This window comes from Strigops habroptila, chromosome 3 (genome assembly GCF_004027225.2).
Source record: "Strigops habroptila isolate Jane chromosome 3, bStrHab1.2.pri, whole genome shotgun sequence".
Taxonomy (NCBI): domain Eukaryota; kingdom Metazoa; phylum Chordata; class Aves; order Psittaciformes; family Psittacidae; genus Strigops; species Strigops habroptila.
Genome location: NC_044279.2, coordinates 60,346,859 through 60,372,276, shown reverse-complemented (window position 1 = coordinate 60,372,276; position 25,418 = coordinate 60,346,859). Strand labels below are relative to the sequence as shown.

General features: G+C 39.2%; 1 protein-coding gene across 17 annotated transcripts in view; it reads left to right on the top strand.

Annotated features, from left to right (window-relative positions):
- Window positions 1-25,418, top strand: part of SOX5 (SRY-box transcription factor 5) — a 644,656-nt gene that overhangs the window by 483,839 nt on the left and 135,399 nt on the right. For all 17 annotated transcript variants that reach the window (XM_030478980.1, XM_030478979.1, XM_030478981.1 and 14 more), the window contains 2 exons: window positions 9,662-9,834; window positions 12,285-12,353. In XM_030478980.1, the coding sequence (XP_030334840.1) occupies window positions 9,662-9,834; window positions 12,285-12,353 (242 nt within the window). The remainder of the gene's footprint in view (window positions 1-9,661; window positions 9,835-12,284; window positions 12,354-25,418) is intronic.

Sequence of the window (25,418 nt, the reverse complement as noted above, 5' to 3'; positions counted from 1 at the left end):
CTCTTGCTTATCAGGAGTTGTCAAGAAACAAGAATACGTATTTTATATGTTCTCCACTTAGCTAATTTTGAATAGGTGTGTGAAACAAAAGGCTAAACTGACTTTTGTTTACAATCATTCTGAGGTGGTTTTCTGTTGAAGTGAAGGCATTGTTAATGGTGATTGTGCCCGACTCTGTCAAGAAAGACCGGGCAAGCCTGAACCTGATTTTTGTTGTTGTTGTTGTTGTTGTTGTTTGAAAATCCTTTCCTATTGTACAGGTTAGTTCCTAAACAACTCAGGTGAAGTGTTTTCTGCACTCACTGTGAAAGGGATCATCATTAGGGTAGAATCAGCTCTGTGTTGTGTTCACTTAAATCTAGGTGACTCCAAAGACTGTTCTGGAGTAACCACTGATTTATGAATGTAATTGAAAGTAAGATTAGCCTACCAATTCTAATATTTAATGCATGATAACACAGACATTTGTTGTGTGCAAGAAACTGGGTTCCAAGTTACGTGAAGTATCACTGCAGGTATTATATCAAGCTGTGTTTGATGTGCGATAAAGCTGTGTTTGCTGAAAACTGATTTTGCCTCTATGCTCAGAAGATGGGGCATGAGAGAGTAGGCAGTGAACGGTCTTACGACTGCCAATAATGGATAAAGAGAAATAATCCATTCAGCGATACTATAGCTCATCAGAGCCCATGAATTAAAGACATATGTTATGTAGATTCAATGTATGGATTAAAACGGATAATCTGGTAGGTGACACACAGAATCTTGAGATAAGTGGGCTATGCAGATTCGGTATATGGATTGTGACGGATAATTCCATTTAAGTAACGCTGGACAAGTTGAAGACAAGTAAGCTTCGGGTAGTGCTCAGGTTATGTGCAGTAATCCAGTGAGTGACACTTTGGATCACATAATCTGTAAACTGAAGACAAGGAAGCTGAGGATTCTGCATTTAGATGTGGACAGGAGGAAGGAGGGGGAAAGGGAGAGAGATTATTCCTGGGGAATACACTGGGTTTAAACCTTTGACTAATACAGCACAGATCCCCAGGAGATGTGTGAAAGCTGCACACTTTCTTACGAGCTGTGTGAATTTTGCATTTGCAAATTAATGGTTGGAAAATGTTTGCAAACTTGTGTCAGATGTGGATGTTTTGCATTATTTTTTGTGGGTAGTATTGTATTTGGAGGGGGGAGAGAAGGAGGGTGAGAGTCATAAGTGAAGGAGGTAAGATATGTCTGGTTGTCAGCTTCTAACGGTGATAAATTCAATATTTATTTCAACCTACTTAGTATCATCTTCTCTGTTTATTTTTGGGGGTGTTTAATAGTAGCAAATTGCTGACAGTGAGCTTTAGTCCGTTGTTAATATTTCAAAAGCGGGGGGGGAACCTGCCCAGTGGCACACAGGGAAACCTAAATTTTGAGAGGAAATTTGGCAGCTGCCAAATAAATAGCAGAGGTTGATCATAATGCAATGTGATACTCTCAGTCTGCAGAGAAGTAGACAGTGCCAGTTGAGCCACACCAACGCAGAACTTCCTTCAGGCCAAATGAAAGCCTGAAATGGAGATTTTGACTGGATGGAGCTGCTCCTGTTTGACCCTAGAATGGGAGATTAGTTGAAGGTAGTATCTGTGGAAGAGAGGTTGGAGGAATCTTTTTTAAAGCATCAAAAATGCAAAAAATATGAATTTATGGCAAATCAGCAAATTCGGGCTGTTCTGGATTTATGTCTAATTCTTTTTCCCAAAGGTACTTAATCAGAAAAAATCAGGTTCCATTTAAACAACTTTTATTTTTAAGAAGTTATTATTAATAGGAAAAATAGAATAAAATTGAACTAATGAAAATAGCAAATGCCAGTGGCTTTATTTTGTTTGAACATAGGAGGCCAAACCACTATGTTTTAAAATTGACCAGAGGGTTGGATTACAAAAGGGACCTAAAGCAGCTACTCTGTGTACTAAAATTACCTGAAAGATGTGCTGATAGAGATTAATGTTGCTGAGCTACAACTACCAGTTTGTCTAAACAAAGCAAATACATTTACACGTACATATTTTTTACTGGTTTTCCTGCTGCTGCATGAAATTCCAGCAGCAAATGCTACCTCTGTAGCCCAGTTCTAGCTTGTTGTCTAGACAGTAAAACAATGAATAACCTCGGAGAAATAGTCTCGATACAAATGTTGTCTATTCCTTTTGTAACCTTGACAATAAGTTACTAACCAGGTTGAATACCAAGCTTTGTTTGCAGTCTACTGAACAAAAATTTTTTCTGACAGCAAATAAAGAATACTCAGTGACAACTTCTTTCCAGCGTTGCGAAATACTAATGTGCTGGTCTGTTACAGGCAGACGGCTAAGTTGTTGTCCCCGCAGAATATTAGTTCTTGAGGGTAGTAATGGCAAAAGATGGTAATTGTTCATCATTTGTTTTCATTCATTCTGCAAAGTCTTCCACGGAAACCTAAAAGATTAAGGCTGTCCATTTGCTGAAATAAATAATTTCCTGCTCACTTGCTGTTCTAAAAAAGATTTTTATTTGTCAAACAGAGAAGATTCATTACATAAATCTGTAGGTACAGGCAAATCAGTTCAAATTCGGGGCTTTTTCTTTACTTGTTTCTTTTTCTGGTGGCTGTGGCTTGCTGAGTAAAAAGCAGTCAGAAAGTTTTCTTTTATTATGCTGACTTCCCATATCAATCAGATGAAGTAATTTAATTTAGTAAGGTAGGTAGTTGAAAGTGATGGCAGTCATTGTGTAGTATAGTTGGCTTAAATACTTAATGAAAAATGCCAGGTTTTAGATGTTTATGTCCTGACAACTCAAAGATTTACTGGCCTGAAAAGCTATGTGCCAGTCCATAATAAAACACTTTCTAAAGTATTGATTAGGGAAGCATCAAGGGAGTTTGCACACGTGCACAAGCACATACCCGCATCCACCCACCAATACATAGCAGCAAGTACATAATTTAAAGTATAAACTCATTGTTTGGACATAAACATTTGACATTTCTGTTCAAAGACAGAGGAAATAAGAGTTTAAATTCTGAACTTACCTCAGCCAGTTAGATCTGTTTATCAGACTATGTTTCCTGAAGGCACGTAACATCAGCTCCCCATTGCCTCACGTATATGACTTAGGGTGACGTCAGCAGCACAGTGGCTGTGCGGCAAGGGGAGAATACTCGTCTTGAAAATTATCATGTTATAAATATATATATATTTTTTTTTAGGGAGAGCATGACAAAGATTAAAAGCAAAGTAGAAGATGACTAGGTGGCCTGTCTATTTTACTTTCCTGATTTACTTACTGAGCAGAGTAATGTTGCATTTGGATTTCTGATGTGGCAGAGCAAAGTTAAAACTGGAGTGGGGAATGGAGAAAGAAAAATAGTTGATAAGGGGATGAGAATGAAGCTCTCAAGAAAAGGTACTGGAATAAAACCCTCAAGAAAAGATACTTGGTTTTTTGACTGCTGATACTTTTATTTATTCTTTGGATATGATAATGTTAATGCTAGTAGCGGTTTAATTCTTCTGAGAACAGTTAATAGGCTGTTCAGTTTGAAAAGCCTCCTTCTCAGCTCTTTTTCAGTTTTGTATCAAAACTGTGAAGTCCCTAGCTTAAAAATCACTGAAAAAAACACACCTCTGCAGGAAATGCTTGGAGGTGACTCAGTTTTTAGCTGATGTGTAGGTTGTAGTTATGACTTCATAACACTGTTACACCAAAGTTGCACAGGAACTATATTGTGGCATAGTTCTGTTGCTTGGTGAGATGGATGGCATCAATAATTGCTTTATTTATAGGATCTCTTTGGCTAAAACCCTACCTGGTACCAAACCGGGTCAAGCAAACATTTACTTATGTATTTAACGTGTCCTGTTAAAGTCAGTGGGGAAATTCTCGGCCTTGCTGAAATAGTTCTGCTGGTGACTTCAGCAAGGCCAGCCATAAAACAGCTTACAGCACGTAAAGTTAAGAATGGCTTTAGGCAAGTTTCTAAAAACTTCACGCCTCGGTTTTCTCTTAAAATAGTAGTGCAGACCACTGCCTTTCTACCTGCTCACAGTCTTTGAGAAGATCAATTAGCTAATGCTTTGAAATTAGAAAATGCTCTATATTACATGTTCTAGTTGTTATTATATATCTTAACGTTATTTGAATATAGAGAACTTCAGAATATTCTTACTTCCATTTCATTTTTTTCCCATAGGAGCTTTGTAGGTATAGGAAGTTTTTTTTCTTTTGTAACCACAGTTAATGATACAGACATAATACAATATTGTTGTGTCTTCCAAGCTTTGTACTCACACATTGTTTTCTTTGCTTTTTCTCTGAAAGACACATGCTGACAGTTCAAAAGCTATTTACGTAATTACTTTGATAGTAAACTGACTCAGGGGATAAATTTCCCTGTCTGTTTGGGTGTGCATGAGTGTGCACGTGAGCACCCCGATTGGTAACATTCCTAGCAGTTTAATTGAGACATGTCAGAGGGATTGAGCGGAGCCTCACCACGTCTCTGCCCCTTGCAGAATACGCTGGGTGCCGTGCAGCTGCGAGTGGATCCTTAGGCTGGCTGCAAGCAGACACTCTCATTGCTTGAGCATTTGCAGCAAAAGCTTAAAATGCCTGTTAAAGAAAATATTGGCTTTCCTAATTTCTCATTTACATTCTCATTCTGTCTAATAAATTATAATAAAGTATTTACTGTTTTGATCGCAAAAGCGGTTTCTCTGCCTTTTTTTTTGCTTTGGTTCTGTTTTGGGTGGATATGCCAAGGTTTCTCCTGTTCGTTTTCTCACTTTAAGTGTGTCATTTGGTCATATTGGTGTCTTCATTCTAATGTTTATTAAAATGTTACTGTCACTGCCAGTCTGAGACTGTGAATCAGAACTAAGAATGTGTAATAGTTTATTTCACATTTGAGTAAATTTCTTTTACTACTTAAACACTATTATGGATAGTGTTGATCTGAGATGAAGTTTAGGTTTGGCGATACAGAATGCCACTAATTTGAGTCTTCTTTTATTGCCATCTGCTGTGGGTGTTGCATCCACAAACATGTTGGGTTTTTTTTCTTTCTGAATCTCTTTTTGTGGTGATGGAGAATAAACTGATGCATCTGGAAAGCATCTTTTCTTGGACCATTCATTGTATCAGCCTGTAGTGTATATTTTGATGCAGTGATGGAGTATACAAAAAACAGCATGAGCACCTACTGCAATCTCCTGAAAGGCAGGTGGCTTGGTGGTTAAAAGCTTTTTTAAACATAAAATGTGCAATATCTATTTGTTGTGGATCTGTCAGTAATTAAGAGTAATTTTTGAGGCAGCCGTTAATGTAAGCCACTCTCCTTTTGCTCCTCACTCAATACCAGTGTGAAGTGGTCTAGTTTGCTGTCAAGTTGTACACTGCAATAATGGGCACTTGTTCTTTCTCCCAGCCACGCTGCAACTCTGTGGACAGTGCATGTAGAGTACAGGCCACCTCCAGAACCATTCCCAACTCTGTACTACTCGGAGCAGCTCTAAGTGAGTTTAATAATGAAGTGAATGAAGGTAGCTACTGGGGCTGGTGGCTTTTACTCACTGAGGTTTGCACCCCATCCCAAATTCTAGCAGTGTTAGCAGTCATATCGATAGTTCATTAATTCCTGAGTAGCATAATTTAAACAACTGTCTTTATGCGGTTGATGGTGTAGTTATTTAAAATACTGATGCTTTTTGTCCTATAAGCTACAGGATTCCTAAAATGGAAATCCCTTAGCTGCCAAGGCACTTCACGTGATAATAAAGGTTTAAATCTTATGCGGGTTAACAGAGAGAAAATAGTGCCGATAGCACAGAAGTCTACCATCCTTGCCTGCCCACAATCTACAGCACCTAGAAAGGGATATGAAAATGTCAAATGGTGCTCTAACCGCAGCGTGTTTTAATACACTGGAAAAAATTCCTATCATTGAATGTACTTGTGTGGTGACCAAGCTGTTGCCCTCAGCTCACCATTAAATAAATAACATGGAATATCATTTGGCCTTCCATTTGTTATGCAAACTAAGTAATTTAGAATGTCAGCTGCGAATTGACAGTTTTGTTGGCCTTTTTCATGAAAGAAAAGGTGTGCTAGGTAATAGGGGTAACATAAAAAATACCAAACTTAACCTAAATGCAAACACTTTGCATTATGATCAAGATAGTCTCATGCAAGTACTTATTTTTAATCTTCACACTTTTATAAGCCACCAATTGTCTGCAAGAAACCTCAAAACTATTTGTAGATCATAGTCAGTGGGACTTATATAGCTGTGTGGGTAAGGCAAGGGGAAATCTAACCCAGAACTCCCTGTCTCCCAGTAGACTTATACATCTTGCCTCTGGTTTTGTGCAGGCCGCTTGAGAGTATGGCTGTCCGAGTACTTACTTAGCAAGGAATGATGTCTTAAAGAATTGAAATCATAGTTATTACTGAAGTTACTGGAAGGATGGACTAATCACATGAAAATAAAGTACCTACTAATCCATGTTTTGCAGAAATTATTCTCCAACAATGGATTTTTTTTTCAAGTTGACAGTGATAAATTCTCCCTTTTGGGTTATTAGCAAACTGAAATTACTCACAAAATATAATGCAAGGTGGCTGCCTTTTGTCAGACTCCTTCCACTCCAGTTTTATAAGCCAAAGGAATTATGCATTCTACTTACTAAGTTAGTATTTAAAGCACTCCCTTTGGGCATCTCAAAGTTTCTTTAAAAACTGAGTCATAACACAGAGACTGAGTTTGGTGGATTTGTCCCGAGCAGCACAGTTGCGGTGTGCCCGCATCTCCGGCGCCTGCACCAGTGCTTCATTGCCCTGACCACTTGCTCTTAGTTCCCCCAGACTTTGCTCTCATTCCTGCAATTCAAACTAAGCTGTTGTTTTCCCAGGGAAGAAGGTTTTTGCTCTTCTCTTGGTAAATGGTTCTGAAGAAGGAGCGGCATTAGGCGGATGGCCCCGCCGGTGTGCAGGTGATCCGTATCGCGGTCAGGGTGGTGGCATGTTCTGTGCTCTCTCCGGAGGCACAGCCTGAGCTTTGCAGCGCAGGACTGGATATCAACGTCTCTTTTTTGCCACTGTCGGTAACTAACTCTGTGACCCCTCTGTCTGTCAGTTTACACATATGGAAACATTTTTCCACCTTTCAAAGGTGTGGTAGGGATTAATTTAACTTTACAAAGTGCTTTTTGATTCCGAACTGAAAGCTACTGTGGGAGCTCAAAATACACTGATGAAGCAGCACTGGCTGAAGCTCTTTGATGTGTGTCAGTGTATTTCTCAAACAGTTCATTTGACAGTGATTTCTTTTTGCTTACAGTAACTTTAGGACTAAGCCAATCTTGTGTGTTCCTTCTCTCTCTAAGTCCTTCTCCCCTCCTTCTCTCACCCACCTCCCCTCCCCAGTAAAAGTTTAGAATAAAATCTCTGCTGAATAAATATATCAAATATTTAATTTTCAGGTGTTTCAGTGTGCTGAGCATGTTATACTGCCAGTATCAGTATACTGATAGTCTTCATTAGGGGAACATTACAGTGAACCAGCATGCTAGTCGCAGACAGGACAAGGAAAGGGCTGCCTTCTAGAATAATTCTTCTATGCCACTTGGAAACACCACACCCTTTTTTGTAGGGAAAAACAAAGGAAGCATGGAAAGTGGCAGTAGATATTTCTGATTAATTGTATGGCCAGGTGGCAAATGCACTACTTGTAGCGGTTCTGTGTTTCCAATGTTTGAAATAAAAATCTAAGTTGAAAGTGTTTTCTTCAGCAGTGTTAATATTTTAGCACTGTCTTCCATTCTTTCTCACAGCTTTTTACAGAACAGGTTTAAAGTCCTATGGTTTCTGTTTCAGTGTGTTTCTCAAGTTTCCAGCTTGTACCTCAGGTTTTTTTTTTGAGACTATATCTGAGAATATTCTGTTGTAGTTCTTTGTTATATGGTGAGAATATTTCCACATAAATCTCTAGCATCTTAATGAAAAGTTAATTGAGATGCATTTCCTTTATGTGAAAATGCTGATTCTTTGTTGTTTCCCACTTGTATGTGGCTGTCTATAAATGTACTTAAGGGCTTGGGCTTGGCTAAAATAGCAAATGGGATGTTGCTTGGGAGCACAAGGTTGGAATTAATTGAATGTAAATTAAACTATCAAGCAGAGAGCCCTAACAGTGCCACCTCTAAGGCTATGGTACAGTCTTCCAAAGAAAGCAGTAGATGATTCACCATTTCAGACATTCCAATCCCATGTAGAAAGCTGTAGTAAATATATTGTAGGGAACATTCCTGCACTGGCAGGGGGGTAGACTAAATGAGCTATTACCAGTAGCTCTTTTCCATGTCTGACTGATAGTTGGCTAGGAATATGTTTAGTGTAGTCGCCAATTTTTCTCTTTTTTTCTTTTTTTTTTTCACTTGGAGAGCACTGGTGACATTGGCAGAAGAATGCTTCCTGTGTTTGAGAAAGGTTTGTGTGTCAGGGTTGTCCCAAAAGCAAGCTATTTTCAGAGGAGGCATAGACACTGATAGCCTGAATCCTTTCCTAAAGCTTTTTTAGACAGGATATCATAGGATCTGACTCATGTGAGAGGGTGTGGTGGTATTGGAGATATCTGTGGATTAGCTGCTAGACATATTTTCTTGTCTTATAAATTCAAAATCAAATGATCCTGGATATACTAACAGTGCCATTTTTTGTTTTAGTTTAGGATTCATAGCTCATTGATTTTTCCTGGAATTTTTTCTTCCCTTCCCTTATAACCGCTGTCCTTCTGGGTAGAAGGAGAATTTTTACAGAGTGATTATGAGTGTGAGGTAGTCAGTTACTCTGTCTGCTGAACTCTCCTGTAAAAACCATCTCATGACGGTACAGATGAGAGAGTCGATGAGTTGTGCTTAACTCAGCTTTTCTGGTGTGTTTATGCAAGGCCTTTTCCTTTAAAAATACTCAACAGTGGCAGCAACAGCCATAGTAGTTATTGGCAATTTAAATACTGTATAATTTTATCCTAATCAGGGCAGCTGTAGATGATATAACAGGTAGTGAGCGTCCTGATGGCTGTTGTGTGCTGTGCTGGTAACAGTGAGAAGGCTGGGTGTGGAGAGCGGGAGATGTGTCCTGCACCCAGGAGACTTCTCTGCTTCCCCTTTATTGATGTTAATACACACCTTACAGTTTCTATAGGCATCAAAAGCATTGATGAGTCTTTGTCATCAGTTTCTGACAAAAGTGTAATTGCTTTTCAAAACGGGAAGTGTTGATTTTGATCCCCATGAAAGGTAAACAATGTTTAAAATTTGAAACTCTTACAAAACGGGCAGGATTTTTCCCCCTATTAATCTGATAAAAAGGCAAAAAAATAGATGAAAGGGCAAGGTAACATTGAAGGGCAACACCAGATCAAAGCCTGTGTACAGAATTATCCTCCATGGCTCATTTTCCTGTAGAAGGACAGGTCTTAATGCGCAGTACACTGCAGTATGCTGCTGCTCTTTGGTTCTAATAAAACTTTGCTTATGGTGAAGCTGCAAAATAAAAACCTGGCTAGCTCTAAATTTCCTCTCTTCTCTTTACCATTTTTTTTCTCTTTTCACCATATGATGCCCAGGAACTCCAGAAAGCCTCGCTGAAAAAGAAAGGCAGCTCATGGGTATGATCAATCAGCTGACCAGTTTGCGAGAACAGCTGCTAGCAGCTCATGATGAACAGAAGAAACTGGCTGCTTCACAGATCGAGAAACAACGCCAACAAATGGAGCTGGCTAAGCAGCAACAAGAACAGGTGAGTGATTATTAGAGTGTCTTTCAGCTTAAATAATTTTCTTTCCAGTAGTTTATCTTCTAGGGCTGATACTGTTGAGTTTGCGCTCCACCCAAAATTTTTTTCCCATTTATTGTTTTAGGTGAAGAAGTTTGAACAAAAACATATTGGAAGAATGTTTTAATTTGCGATATATATAATGATGCTCTTTGTCTTATAAAGATACCCCTTCCATTTTGGAGGTATTCTCTTCCAATAGTTGTTTGGTGGTTTTTTTTTAAGTAAAGTGTAAATAAGCATGCAAATTCAGCCCTTCAGAATAATCTTCCAGTGTTGCTTGAATTCAGTGATGTTGAACAGGTGTAAAAGGAACAAAATGCAGCACTTGAATTGTAGTCTGAGAAATGAAAAAGTTGGTGTTGCCAACTGTGGAAAAAAATGGGGGAGAAGAATATACAGTCAGTGAACAAATGTGGCTTTCTTCTTCTACGTGAAAGGCTTGATTTTTAGTTCTTGCAAATATGCCCTCTGCTGAAAATGTGAAGAGTTCCGATGTGCATACATGGACACATAACATTTTATACAAGAACATAACTTTTCTAATAAGTCTACACCATGCAAGTTCTAACGGAAATGAATGTCCTTTTTTGTACCTGAACATGAGCAGAGAATAGACATCTGGTTTAAAATTTTGAGAAAAATCCATACCAATACTTCTTATCTGAAAGCATTTTGGTCTGCCTGACCCTTTATTTCAGTTTGTAATGAAATTTGAGTTCATACCATAGAATTGCAGTTATGTGAATTTTATTAAGCTCACAGAATTCTTTGAAATCTGTCATAGTTGTCATACTTCAGTGGTTATATTGTACCAAGCAAGTCTGAAGACTCTAAACCACTGTTGACATACTCAGACATTTTAGCCTTGCTTTTCCCTGGTTTTGACTATTTAAAAACCTGATCTTAAATACTGTGTATTTTGGCCTCACACCTGAAATCGCACATAAGGAGAACAGAAGTGGCTTATCTATTAAACTAGAGAATTTGTATCGCACTTTTGTTTGCATGGAGAAGGTAGATGAAGGCGTGAAGGTGGAATTGTCAAGATTCTTCCATAAGAGACATCCTGCAGGAGCTATTTCCTTTGCCCTGCCTTTTAAAGTCAGTATTCCTACAGGATGGCTGAATGATCTGAAAGTGAAAAAGAAAATGGAGAGAATGGAAAAAGAAGTTAGAAATCCTGAAGGATTTCTTTTAATTCAAGAAATTTTGTATAATTCTGTGTTATATAGAAATTATAATAACCAAACTTTCAAAAAAAAGAAGTTGAAAACAATTTGTTTGCTTGCTTAAAGAGAGGCCCTAGAAAGAAAACACTTACTTAATCTTTTGGATGTGGGGTTAACTGTGAGTGAGTGTTATGCTAATAGTTTAGTAATAGAAGTGAAAGAAAATACCTAAGGGGAAGAATGCACAAAATTCCTTCCAGTAAGTATGTGTAGGTTCCCATCTGACCCTGCGATGTGTACACATACCACAGGGGAAGAGCAGTACTCAGTCTAATGTTTGTACTGCTGTGCTAGCTATTCATGAGAGCAGAACTTTTGTTATGGCTTAAACAAAAGTTTTTCAAGTTTGCTTTTTAAGTTTGAGGTATATAATGGTTTATCTCCATCAGTTCTCTAAGAACCCTTAATTTGGTTCCATTACTATATATAAAATGTATCTACAGTAAGGTTCTCAACCTTTTAGTCAATGGAGAGGGAAGATGGAAGTCCTTATGGAAAATGCACATGACTTTGAGAGGAGACATAATGATGACTCCATCAACTTCTGCAAATCAGTTTGAGTGTTGAGCTGTGTAGCCTTGCACTGCCTCCTCATTTCCTTTTAGTGATTTTCCCAAAACCCAGTTCCTTGTGTCCCAAACCCAATCTCTTTATGTGTTTCTACATGAAGGAAATACACACACTAATACCTTTCTCCTGGGTGTCAGATTTCCTTTTTTTTCTTTGATTTTTTATTTTTAAATAGGTGGTGCCAAACATAAAGAGGATATTGCTGTCCGTCCTACTTACTTTGCCTTTCCTGCCTTTTCCTACTATTTTTCATTTTCTCTGCCATCATTGTTCTTTCTCCAGCAAGTTGGAGCAAATCAGTGCTCACTTTTTGGGGATTTTAGCAGTACCATTTCAGGTAGTGAGAGAGGACATTTTTGCATCAGTCCCTCTCTTGCTATCCAGCACAACATTTTCCATGAGATTTCCTTTCACACTAGTATTAGCTAGGAATTGCTCCTGAACTTAAGCCATTTGCTTCAGCAGCCTTCCAGGCTGCTGTCACCCACACTTGAAGGTTTCTTAGCTTAATAGAGCAGTTTAAAGAGCCAAGCAGAGTGGAAGTTTCCTATGTACCGACTCCAGGAATGGTAATACGTATGTCACGTTATCTTCTGTGCAATTTCTTCACAGATCGCAAGACAACAGCAGCAGCTCCTGCAACAGCAACACAAAATTAACCTTCTTCAGCAACAGATCCAGGTCAGAGACCGCGTGTCCACCCATGCCCCTCTTATCTCTCTTTTCTCCTTTGTTTCCCCATGCCTTCCCTCAGCCATTATTGTCATAGTTTCTTTAAGAATCTCTGCAGATGGCTCACATGTTATTTGTGGAAACTCATGAGGATGTTACCTGTCATTAAGCAAAAAAGGTCAGTTTCTTGGAAGGCCTTGCATGATTATACAGCTACTGTAGGATCAGGAGCCAGATGTGAGAGGAACTGGTCATGTGAGGGAGGGTTTGCAGGACCAAATCCTCTTTCAGCTATAGATCAGGAGTGGCAAAAGTGTTGCCAGAAAGAGTTGGATTGGAATGGGTCTCCTATGACTGTTCTTTTGAGGTTTTGTGGAAGCAGTTCTCTTCAGTGATCTATAATCAAGTGCACCTCCTTCCTGCTGCCCCAGGTGTTGAAAGTCTGGAAATTTTCAATCCTGTGGGTGAAGTATTGTCTAGTGACAAACTGGTCAAAAGGTTGCTTAGATTCAGGAGAACAACTGTGTAGGCCGTAGGTATCTGCAGGTTTATTCATAATAGTAGAAAAAAATTGTTAACCCAGCATAACTAGTAAACTTGATTTAACCTCTTTTTTCCTTAAATTATTCAGAAGTTTCTTTCATGCCGTTGACTGTTTTCATCACTTTTCTTCCATGCGTATATATGCATGCCCTGCTTGGGGAATAATGCAGATCAGTTTGCCCATGAAGGTATTCACATAATAGCAAAGGAGGGGTTTGACATTTTACAGATAACTAAAATCATGGTAAAATCTGTGGCTGTTGAAATATGCAGTTTTGTGTAGAGCTTTGCAAGTTGCTGTTGAAGTGGATTCTGTGTTCTGTTAGTTCAGTAGCAGCAGGATTTTCTTTCCAAACCTGCTCTTTACTGTTTCAGGATTAGTTGCCTAAATTATGGGCCATACCCATAACTCATCTAAGAAAACTTAATTCCACCAAAATCAGAGGAGTTGTATGGCTTCACACTAGAAGCAAAAACCTCCTCTATCGTTTCAGAGGATATTCTTGTCAGTATTGGGACTTGTAGGAAAGAACTTCTGGGGAAGATATACCCCTCTGTTATATGGCAACTTTTATAAAAGATGTGCTTTGCTGAAAATAATTTTGAGATTGATAAGGCCTGCCTTGGTCTTGATCTCTGCATGTTTTTTGGGGTTTGGGGTTGGTTTTGTTTCTTCTTTAAATTTGTATGTGGGAGGGATTTTTCTTTATTGCTGTATCTGTAGTAAGACTTTAAAAGAAAAAGAATAATAGAACCTCTACAATATCAAGGAAAGTATTTACATTTTTAGCATTTAGCTGTGGCAGTGAGAGAGGAATTTTTTTCATAAGCAGTGAATAAAAATAAATTGAAGTAACATAATTTGACCCCAACCCTTTTAAGTTTTAAGGCCTTGTAGATAAGAATGAAGTATGTCGTTTTTAGGGTAGTAGAGAACACTGATTATTGATAATGAGATATAGAGCCTTTCATCTCTTGATCCCTGGTCCGAGTTTGACCTGAGTCAGTAGTAAATGAAAGTCAGCTAGCTACCATCTGATACAAGCTGCAAACCTAAGAAATGATTTGGAGGTCTGTCTCAAGGGATTTTGAATGAAATACTGACCCTGCTAAGGTCAGAATTTCACCTCCAGGGTCCACTTCACACAAAACCCATCAGATTTGGGGCACCCTCCTTTTGGATGGTCACATGATAAAGGTCAAGAATTGAACAGGCAGAGAGACAATACTTTCCTCTCATTTCCACAGAGATGATCTGTTTGTAGTGAAATTTTGATTATACTGCCTGCGTCTTGACAGTTCTGTGGTCTGTGTGGTCCTGAAGTCTCACAAACCCTGGATGTAGTGCGATCACTGTGAAGTCACTGATAGGAAAAAACATTTAAAAATAAGAAAATCCTTATTAACAGTGAATACAAAGCAAAACATTTCTTCTCAATTGCATGCTTAGTTGACTGTTAGAAGAAACAATTCCTGAAGAAATCTTCCTTTGTATACAAATGAAGACAATGAAGTCACCCTAACATGCCCATGTTTAAAACGGTCTGTGAGTTTACAGTCAGGTTATGGTAGGCAGAACAAAACTGTGACATGAATGTAGCTGTGAGTTCAGGTTTTATGACCTTGCCCTAATTAATCTAACAGGCTTCTGTCACATTGGCCCGCAGTTTTTAAATAGCATTAGATTTATTGACAGGGAAATGTTCCTTCAAAGTCTGGATAACTATTTGACTTACGTGCAACTGAATGATTAGGCTGCAGTTATAAACACAACCTATTTATGACAAAGGACTCGTTTTACTTGAGTCAATTTTTTCTAAGCTCGTAAGAGTTGCCGTAATTCCAGATAAATTATTACACAGAAAAAAGCTATTGAAATATTGTATTGAAAACATAATACCCTAAGGTTAAAAAAAGCACAACCTGACTGACCCCATGATTTATGACTCCTTTCTCTAAGTGTACTAACTTGGAAACAGTTCCCTCTCTCCTTACCCCAGCATACAGTCACTGGTAGACACACAATACATAAGCAGGGAGAGGCTGTGACATGTCTCCCCCTTGGAGGACTGCAAATGCTGAGTATAACTACAGCTCAGTTAAAGTAGCCTCTTCCGTGATGCTGAAGAAAGATGTGTTAGCTGCTTGAGCTTAGAAAAATGTACCTGGCACGTGAGTGTCTAATTGACATTATGTCTTTTTCAAGTCCATCTTTTCTGAATTAACTGGAAGGAGGTGTCACTAATGCAGAAGACAAACAGCTTGGCTTCATATAGAGAATTAAGCAAGGAGATAATGCTAAACTGGAGAGAAGTTGAGGATTAGATTAAATTTAAGAATCTGTATGACCTCAAAATGCTAAAATGTGATCTAGATAGAATTTTGTGTTTTGGCAAATGTTTGTAATTTTATTTTTCTGCTTTCCAGGATATTCTAGACCTAATTTGCGAAGAGGTTTGAGTTTCTCTGAATAATTAACCAAACCTCCCCCCGTCTGATTTTGTGCCACTTTGGAATGCACCCTCCCATGCACATGCTTTCTGTTCTATTTAATCTTCGTGTGTATGTGTGTTGAAAAGGTTTTCACTTAAACTGTTTCTGCCTGCTGAGTATTTGGGGTCTTCTCCCTTGCACACCTCAGACTTGCTATTTTACCAGAAATGAAACTGGAATGCATGTTCTGTCAACTCTTGCGCATCAACAGCCTTGAAGATCTCAGGTTGTGTTTCAGAACAGCTCTGTAGTGATCTGCAGCTGTAGAACAGGCTGAGGAAAGAGCATGCAGACACCAAGTGCTGCTCAGAAAGTTCTTGGACTAAATCTAGTTCTGTCCTTCAAGGTCTTAGGGGAAATCTCATGATGACCTCCTCATCTTCTTTTGTGAGGCCACACGCTACTTCCTGGTGTCTTTGCTCTATAACATGGCAAAGTCTGGGCTCTGTAGCTGTCGCGTTGGGTGGACAGAGAGCAAAAGAAACTTGAAGGCTAGATGCTCCTTTTTCTTGTTGCTGAGCTAGTCCCTGGGACAGGCAATGAGCATGCATGGTATTCTGCCTTGAGGAGTGTCTCTGAGAAGCAAAGTTGGTGCAGTTTACAACTTTCACTTGCTCAGAGAAAAAGTTTAGCTCAGGTTGATGATTGAATAGTTTGCTTTGAAGCTCAGTGACACATGTCACTTTAATGGAACTATATTTAAAATGAAATATGGTTGTTAAAATTCATAAAGCAATTCATATTCAGCAGGGCACTGTTGATAAAATAGGTCAACCTTGCAGCCTAAATTGTGATAAAACCAATGCTGCTAATCTCACAATTTTGTAGAAAGCCTGACAATGTTTTATGTTTTTCTCTCAAGCCCCAGCTCTGGGAGTCATGTGATGACAAAAATGCCAGCTTTCATTTCTTCAAAATGTAAACTTCCAGCTCTCATATTTCCAGGAAAATCTGAAACCATGAGCACTACAAGTTCCAAAATTAGAAGGCAAACAAAACGGAGGCCAAATGTTGTTTTTTAAACTGTTCTGATTTTTAGTCAAAATTTTTTTTGGAGAGCCCAGCTCAAGATCTTGGAACACTTCAGATTGCCAATAATGTAAAACTAAGATCTCAAAGCAGCAAGAAGCAACAGCGCTGCTTTACGATGTTTCTAACATTTGGGTCTCAGTTTCTTTTAACTTTCTAGTTTAATACTGCCTGTACTTGGTTACTAATTTGTATTCATTTCTGAGTGATGTACTTAGCACAAATACTGAAATCGAGAGCAATTCCTGCCAGGCAGCAACCGTTTGATGACTCCATGTGTTTAGTAGAAGGTTTTCTTTTTTCTCCAGAGCTAGAGACTTGTCAGCACGTCTTCTAACAGGACACCTTTTCTGTTAGAAGGTTTGGACCTCTGAAGAACAAGAGGATCCTGACTGAGTTCTCATGCAAAGCTAGAGAGTCGTGCCTCTAGCCTGCTCCACCTGTCACATGGGATCTGACTTCCGCCTGGTGCCTGGCCGGACGGTATAGGCAGCTCCAGAGCCTGGTGGGACCTTGGCAGGTCCTACTCCCAGGCAAAAAGCTTATGGTGGCCTCTTGCTTCAAGCTTTGCAGACCTTTTTGTCTGGCAGGGAGTGTGGACACCATGGCCTTCCAGACTCCATGCCCCTTTGAACTGCAGGCTTCCTGGCTTTCCTGAATCCCTCAGCTGCTCTAGGTGTCCTCTGGGCTCCAAATAAGGCTTTCCTTTGTGAGTCTGGATCCAGATTTCCATCCTCCTCACCCGCTGTCAGCTGGCTGTGTCCCTTTCCCCATGAGTTGTGTTGGTAGATGGAGAGGCCTGGCTGCACTAGTATGTTCCCAAATCAGAATATTCCCATTCTCATTAAGTCCTGAGGTTTAAGGTGTTGTTCCAATTTGGAATGTAATAAAATCTTGAACACTTGGAATTTCCTGCAGGATGGTTAGTCACTTTTGTAGCCAGATCTGTTTTTTTAAAAATCTAGCTGTATTTCTGGGGAGGAAAGAAGGATTTGGTTTCTGAGTTATACAGAAGTTCAGAAAAATATTTCTTAAGCTTAGCATGCAAAGTTTTGCAATGACACAGTTGTTATTGTTAAAACTTTCCAAGCACCAAGAGGCTCTGGGTTGATTCCAGTCTTCCAAAACACTGGTAAAGAGACCTGCTTCCACAGTGATTTCGATATCATAATTTACCCACATAGTCATCTATGGTGATAATTTTTGTTGCTGTTATTTACACTTGTTTTTGCTTTTGAACTCCTCAGGTGATCAATCATCTGTTATCCATAACTGGCTGAATGATGTTCAGGCCTTTTGTGACGTTTGTGTTCTCTTTGAGAAAACATTGAGATTTTGATTGACCTATTTCAAATGAAGTTTAGTTGTAAAAAGTACCAGTTTCTTGTTGTGAGAAGTCACTGACCATTTGACTGTACATAAAGACATGTGAAGATTTGTTCCCTGCCCCAACACATTTGTACTCTAATGCTTCTAACACAGCTCATCCTTTCATTTTTTGTCTCCTGCTGGAAAGCAAACTCCAGCATGCCACTCTGTGAGCTAAATACTTGGAGTACTTTGTGCAAATAATGAGGAGGATAGAGGTCCTTGCCCTTAATCCTTTCCCTGTTGGTATCTCCTCAGTGCAACCACAAGGACTTGTGAAATTTCTTTCCTGGTCCCCAGCTTCTTGCATGCCTGTAACCCAGAGTTCTCTAGGAGGCTTTGAAGGGCTGTAGAGGGTGAATCCTTCACTTGAGATGCAAAAATGAACAACCACCACACAAGTGCTTGGTTACAGATTTAGTGATGTCTGTTTCTTCTCTGTTGCTGTTTTCCCTGGGAGTTCTGATTTCCTACGAATTCAGTGACAGCAGAGCAGTGTGTCGTGGTGCTACAACCCCTTTGCGAGCCATTGCACAGCAGACCAGTATTAGTTCTTCTGTAATTAGAGTCCTCTTTGCATATCAGAGAGAGGTGAGGACAAAAGGTTTCCTTGGTAGACAATAAAGCTGTTGAAGTGAGGGCCTGATCCAACTCCCACTGAACACAGTGAAAAGGCTCTTATTCATATTAGTGGGAGTTTAATGAGACCTTTCTTCGGTAGGAAACTCTGAGAAAGTATCTTCCTTCTCACTCTGCAAAATGTTTTCAGAACAGGCTCCGTCCACTGAGATGGTTTGTTTTTCTGTTTTGTTTTTGCCTGTGTGGATATGACAAGCTGTGACTGCACAATCAAACTGAACAGGCTTGTAGATTGGGGACATTTTGTCCAAATTCATCATGTGTCAGGAGCAGCTGTTTTCCTGCAAGTTATAAACATGGGCATACTGGATTCAGTGAGACAGGCCCAAGCAGGAGTCACGCTGCAGCCTTTCCCATGACTTTGCAACCTCTTCCAAACTGAGGTTGCCGGCAAAAAGGCAAAACAATTGTTTCTCACAAAATCTCTGCAGCTGATGTCCTATCAGTTATCAGAATAACTCTCCTGTCCCTTGAGCAGGGAAAATCCCCTGGGAAATTAATTATTCAAGAAAACAACAAAAAAAAAAAACCCACACACAAAAAAAGAAAAAAGGCAAGGTTGGGGGAGGAAATAGGAGAAGGGAGGAGTGAAAAGAAAAATCTAGGCTAGCACTCAGGATGAGCTAATTGCTTTCTGTCATCTCAAGTTCAGTAAATAATGTGTATTTGGCTGAAGGGTATGACGCATGTACTTTAGAGTAATCTATAGGTCTTTGCTTCCTTTCCTTATGGAATCACAGAATGGTTCAGATTGAAGGGACCTTAGAGATTGTCTAGTTCCAACCCCCTGCCATGGGCAGGGACACCTTCCACTAGACCAGGTTGCTCAAAGCCCCATCCAGCGTGGCCTTGAACGCTTCCATAAAAGTTAAAGTTATATAAAAGATTGCAGATTGGTGAGGTGTTTGTCTCCACTTATTTCTGTGCAGAGCAACACTTTGCACCAGTGTACCATGTTTTCACTTCCAAAGAGCAAGCATCTGCAGGTAGTATGGTCTCAAGCTTTTCCTACACTCTTACACAATCCAAATTTGCTGACTGGTGTAGTTGCACCAATGCAGACAAGGAGAATCTGCCTGAGGCTTGTATGACTTGAATTTATTGAGATAGCAAGGGCATGTTTTTATGAGGTAAATCAGGTTCTCTGATCATGCTGAGCTGCATGTTTGCAACAGCACTTACTGGTCATGAAGCTTTCTCCAGTGTTACCAGTCCAAACGTTCTAAAATTATGAGATTGTTTTGAACTTCATGACTCTTTTTTCACAATTTTAGCACCTTTACTTAATTTCCTTTTTGTTACTGAGCTTTCAGTGTTCCCATTTTCCAGTTCTCTCACACAATCACAAGGGAGGGCAGGAAACATATTTGCATTAAAAAACCAAAGCAGAACGCTGAAACGCACATAATAATCCAGCAACTAAGACTGCAAGAAAAACGCCAGCGGTCAAATACAGTCATCACAGCTGGCAACATTGTACTCCAAGGCCTCACCTTGGTCTTTCTCCCCTCCACAAGCACTCTCTCAGAGACCTCTCTTTCTAGGGCCCTGTCTTTATTTTTGTCTTGCGATGTCCTCTCTGATTTCTGCATCTCTCTGAGGCACCCCACAGCTTTGGCCACTTCCTTCCACTTCCAGCTCCCTGACATTGCAGTACTGAGCAATCTTCCCTACACAGCCGCCCACCCTTTCCCGCATCAACTCCTCATTTCTGCCAGCCATCCCTTTTCTTTTCCCTCCTTGTCATTATTTTCATTGTCTTTTTAATGGTTTTGGTCAGTATTTTGTTTGCTATAGAGTGTGTATATCTCATTTTGTGAATGTGTTTGTTCAAAATGTGTGGGGCATTGTACCTGTGTGCATGTGAGCTGTGTTCGTGTTTGCGTACCCGTACAGGTATTTACACAGCAGGCAGCAGAGGTACAGGAGCAGAAGGTACCATGGTAGTTTGTGTAAGTGACTCGAGAAGCTGAACATGAACTCTTTATGGCTGTGATCTTGTCTGTATGGAGCATGTGTAGTCATGAGTACTTTTGTTGTGCAGCCAAAAAAAGGCTGCTACTGCTGCCTCTGCAGTAAGGTAAAGCAGGAGATAACAATAAATTTTTTACTGCTGGCTGGCGGAGGTGTTTAGGATGTGTTTTCTTTATATCTTCATCCGCCCCTAATTGAAGATGCTTTAAAATTGAATGACTAGCAGTCAAAACGTGTTTGCTTCAAGCTGAGAAGAAAAATGCTGGTGTCTCTGCTTCCAAACTGATTGCGCTTTGTACACAACTGACAGCCACAGTCACTTTGAGTGACTGATAAGTGGGAAGCTTTGCCACTTATCAAGGAATGCACGCTGAAAAGAAAGGACTGGAGCCGTTCAGATGCTTTGGCATGTTCAAAATAACATCTCACATCAGTCAGACTCACAGGCACTAGGAGACATTTCAAAATAAACTTTATATCTATCTATCTATCTAGAGGCAAAGATTCAATTTAACAGACAAATCACTGTGTGGCATTGCATTGGCTCTGAAAATGAGAACATCATTATAAGGGTCACCAGTTGCAAAATGACTCAGATAGCTGCATAATTTGAGAACATTTATTGTAGGGTCTCACCTCCCAGAAAAAAAAAAAAAAAAAAAATCACAACTGTATCGTTCTGGTGATTTCTCTGAGTTTGGGGGTTTTCATCCCTGTTGGCCAAGTAATACTTGGTTTATGTAGCATGTGACATCCTAAAGGATTCCAAAGAGAATGAAACTCTAAGCCAAATTTGGATCTCATTTATTTCCTTTTCAGTATTATGGAATATATTTGGGGATGCCTGGCTTTAACTAAACTCACAAAATGTTTTTTAAGGTTATGTAGGAGTTGTTGTGCTTTATAGTGATACATGGCATGAATAGAAGATGGAACTTTTTTTTCGGTACATGTTTGTTGGTGAAACTATTTAGTGATACTTATATTAGGAGGTTCTGACCTGCAGGATCTGAGGTGTGAGGGTACATTTTCTTGTACTGACTCTATGTAAAGACAGCAGTAACAGCCAGTGTAGGGTTGGGTTGTTCCACTGGCAGTGGTAATGTTTCAAGCTGCCTTAGCAAGCATCATGGAAATTAACCTGGTAGAGTTCTCCCTGCAAACACCGTGTGGAAATACAAGCACACATACTCAGAGCTGAGATGGGATGTGGGTCCTTACCTAAAATGGGAGAACAAGGAGATAGAAGCAAGTAGTGTGTAATTTCTCAAATTGCAATTTGAACAAGATATGCATAATGTTAATCTGTGTCCACTAGTAGTACTTCAAAAAACTGCTCCCAAGTTTGTACCTCTTATCCTAGCTTCATTGGGAGTGTTGCCGTATAAGGACCATTATCTTTTGCTATGATTCTAAGCACTGCATCTGGGCATTTAATTCTGTCCAGCTTGTTCTAAAATGGTTGTTTTTCTAACCAAAGCATCTATATTTGAGGTACAGGTTATGTTTGGCATTGGCATTCCAGAGTTGCTACCAGCACCTATACCTATATCAAGAGGGAGAACTTTGGAGATCATTTAGTTTCTACTGGCAATGACCTTCTTTTCTGATTCATCTCTTGCCATGATAAGTGGTCACGACTTCATTTTGATGACTCATTCAAAATAGACTACTTCAAACTCTGCTGGAATAATGGCTAAAAATGATTCAGAGGGAAAAGCATGTTTCCACCTACTGAATCAACGCACTGTCTTCGCCACCTTAAATTTTCCTTAAACATCTGGCATCCAAAAGCTGATGATGCGTTACCCTGCATAGTTTAGAAGGCAAGATGAGCTCACCATTGGTGGTAATATCATGCAAGAGGCCAAGTGAAACAGTTTTGGTTTTGTTCTGTTGCTTATCTCTTACTGAATTGTATAGTGTAAATTAAAGTGGAGGTCAATTAATCGTGCTTGGTATTTGTAAGAAGAGTAAATGAAATAGTTTAATCCCTCGAAGGGTAGTGATTGAAGGTGCAAAGTGAGTTAAGCCTGACTTAAAAGTTTGGAGAAAGAGAGGGAAAGGTACAGTTGTCTCATGGAAGTCTCTGTCGAGCAAAGATCAACTGGAGAGTTACAGGTTTCAGGCCACCTACCTTTATTTTGCTTACTGTATGTAGTATGCATTTAAGTTCAACTTCCACATATGAAAGTTGAATAAAATGTGTAATGGGAAAATAATTGTAAGGAGCCGTTTCAGGTTTTTGTTCAAATTGGTTTAAATATGCTTTGAAAAGGCTAAGAAATATATGTCAGTTTCTTGTATTTAGAAGGTAAATGAAAGGGTTTCATTTCCAAGATAAACATAGGAAAGTTATAAAAACTAAAATGAAGATTTACCTGGAAGGTAGTAATAATAATAATAAAATCGGACAAATGTAATTCACAGTACTTGGAGTTTATAAGTATTGGACACAGCGAGGAAACTAATTTTAAAATGTCCGTATTACAAAATAAATTTTATCCGGTTTGAAAGACGATAGTGATTGTATTCAGCAAATTAAAGGTGAAACTTGGATAGTTTCAGCAAAATTGTTCATAGATATCAATTGAAAATGAATTTGGACAGAAATGATCAGGACATATCTATAGTTTTGTACACCTATACACTTTGTACACTTTTGTATACAAAGTAATACATCAGTTAGGTAATGAAGTAAGGCATTTGAAAGTTACAAGTGACAGAATGAAGTTAAATAGGAATCTTTATTTTATTCCCATGTATCTCTGTCATACATATTGAATAAAAAATGGTATCCTGGGGGAGCAGAATTATGTGATAATGTAATTGTAGACTGTACTCACAAGAGGGAAAATTAAAATTATGTTGACAACCTTAATTCTGGCATTCCGTAATGTTTGAGTCCTTGACTTTTCATCCGAAGAGCATTATTTTAACTGTGTTGTGTGTGGTTTTGATGGCCATAAAGGCACATAATACTGATATACCAACCACCTATAGTGTGTTGTGAGCACAGCTTGAATTCTGAAATGTCAGCATGGGAGAAATGCCAAGTGTCCCTGGAGTTACAGGAGAAATGCTCCATTCTCCTGGGCTAGCAGGAGAAAACAGTTTTCCGGCTGTGGTGGATAGGAGCCCATACCATGAAGCCCCTTTCTTTCCGTATCCTATTTTCTTTCTTCCTCTTTTTCTTTTTCTCCATCGGAATAGAGAATTTTTTTGCTATTGCTGTCCTTCTTGGGAAGGGAGATAAATTGCTTGAGTGTCTTTGTTGAATTTGGTTTGGCTATTTTTAAAAAGGAGTTTGACTCTTTCTTTTCAATGCCCTCCATTTGCTCCTTCTTTTCTTCCTCCCTGGGGTTGGGATCAGATTGGTTGTAATCACATGTTGCTACTAATAATTCTTCCTTCCTAATTTACCACACTCTCTATGCTTTAGCAAGAAAACCGAGGCTGAAGGTACAAAATGGTCTTTGCCAGTGGTCTTTTAGTTAAGGAGTCTCTTGGCTTTGAGTATTTGATGGAAGCCTGTCTAAGCATTTGGCTGTTTAAATCTCTGTGTGATGTGAATATGTTTTCTTATCTTGCATGCTGCATGTAGAATCTTGTCTGCGGTTTAGGCATTACTGACCTGCAGTCTGTCAGCAAGAGGGGCTGTTCTATATACTGTGTGTAATGAGTTTTAAGTTCTTAACATCCTTAAGAATCATGTATGGCTAAATTAAGCATCATTTCCAGTTTCTTTAACACTGGAGTCTGAGTTTGTAGTCCAGGAATAAGTAAGCATATATTAAACTGCTGATTGATTATGTTCTCATGTTATACACAGAAGTAAGCCGCCTTATACACACATAGACACACATTTTGGAATTGGGAATGCCCCAATTCAGGTATCAATTGCAAACATTATTATTTTTTTGGACATAATTTTTTAATGTTACTGAAGGATTTTAGGAGGAAGGAATAGGGATGTTTTCCATGCGGGGGCCACAGGTTGTGAGTGCTTACCAAATTATAGCTGATCTGAGATGTGAATTGTTCAAGGCTCTATGAATTCTTCAGCGCTGCTGGCAGTTCCTCTTCAGCTGAAATCATGGCAAATAGAGAGAACCCTTACTTTAGGTCGCAGTATTTCTCAGTGATGCAGACAGGCTGATGCATGCTCTGGGAGTTGCAAAGTAAGCAGAAATAGACTCAAATTGCTTGAAATTAGAAAACTTTAAGGAAATAAAACTTTCAAGTTCCTTCTTTTCGCTTTCTGTGATTCTTTGGGTGGCTCTATAGCTATAAACACCCCTATAAAGATTGCCCTGGTTCTTCCACAGAACCCAGTTCTGGCAGCAGGCTGTTTCCCTGGGTAGGATAGCTCCCCAGATACATGATGGATCCAGGAGTTTCTTTGCCGTTGTGGTAGGAAGCAAAATTTTGGAGAGCTGATATATTCTAGTTTATGCTCTATTTCTTGTATTTCTTCTTTACTTGAGTTGAAAGGCAGGTTTGAAATGTTATTTTTCAAGTTTTTCATCTTTCTGTGTTACAAGTTTCAGGGTGTTATTTATGTCTACTTCCTTTGTATTATTTCTTGCAGCACAGTTAAGAATTCCTGTCTTTTTGGTATAATCAGAATAAAGAAATTCAAACTGTAATCAGTTGACTGACACAGAATTCTGATTTCTACGTTAATAATATTCTCAGTTATTACTTAAGAAAAATCAGGTGTTCTTCACATCCCTTCTGTGGATTTGTTGAAATCACAAGTTTGCTTCCTGCATCTTTTGAGAGGGTTGTTTGAGCTCTGTATCCTTTTAGAAGAAACTCTTACAAAGGCCCCATGGGAGGAAAATTGTCCATTGTGTTCATTTGAAAGCTGGCTATCTTTTTTCCTGGAGCTGGGCTCAGGCAAGTTTATTCTTCCACTCAGGGATATCGTAGGAGGTTCCTGTCCTTTCTGGTGCCTAGGAAGCAGAGCTCAGATATGTATATTGTATTTGTTGCCATCATATAATCTGTGCAACTTCCCTGCAA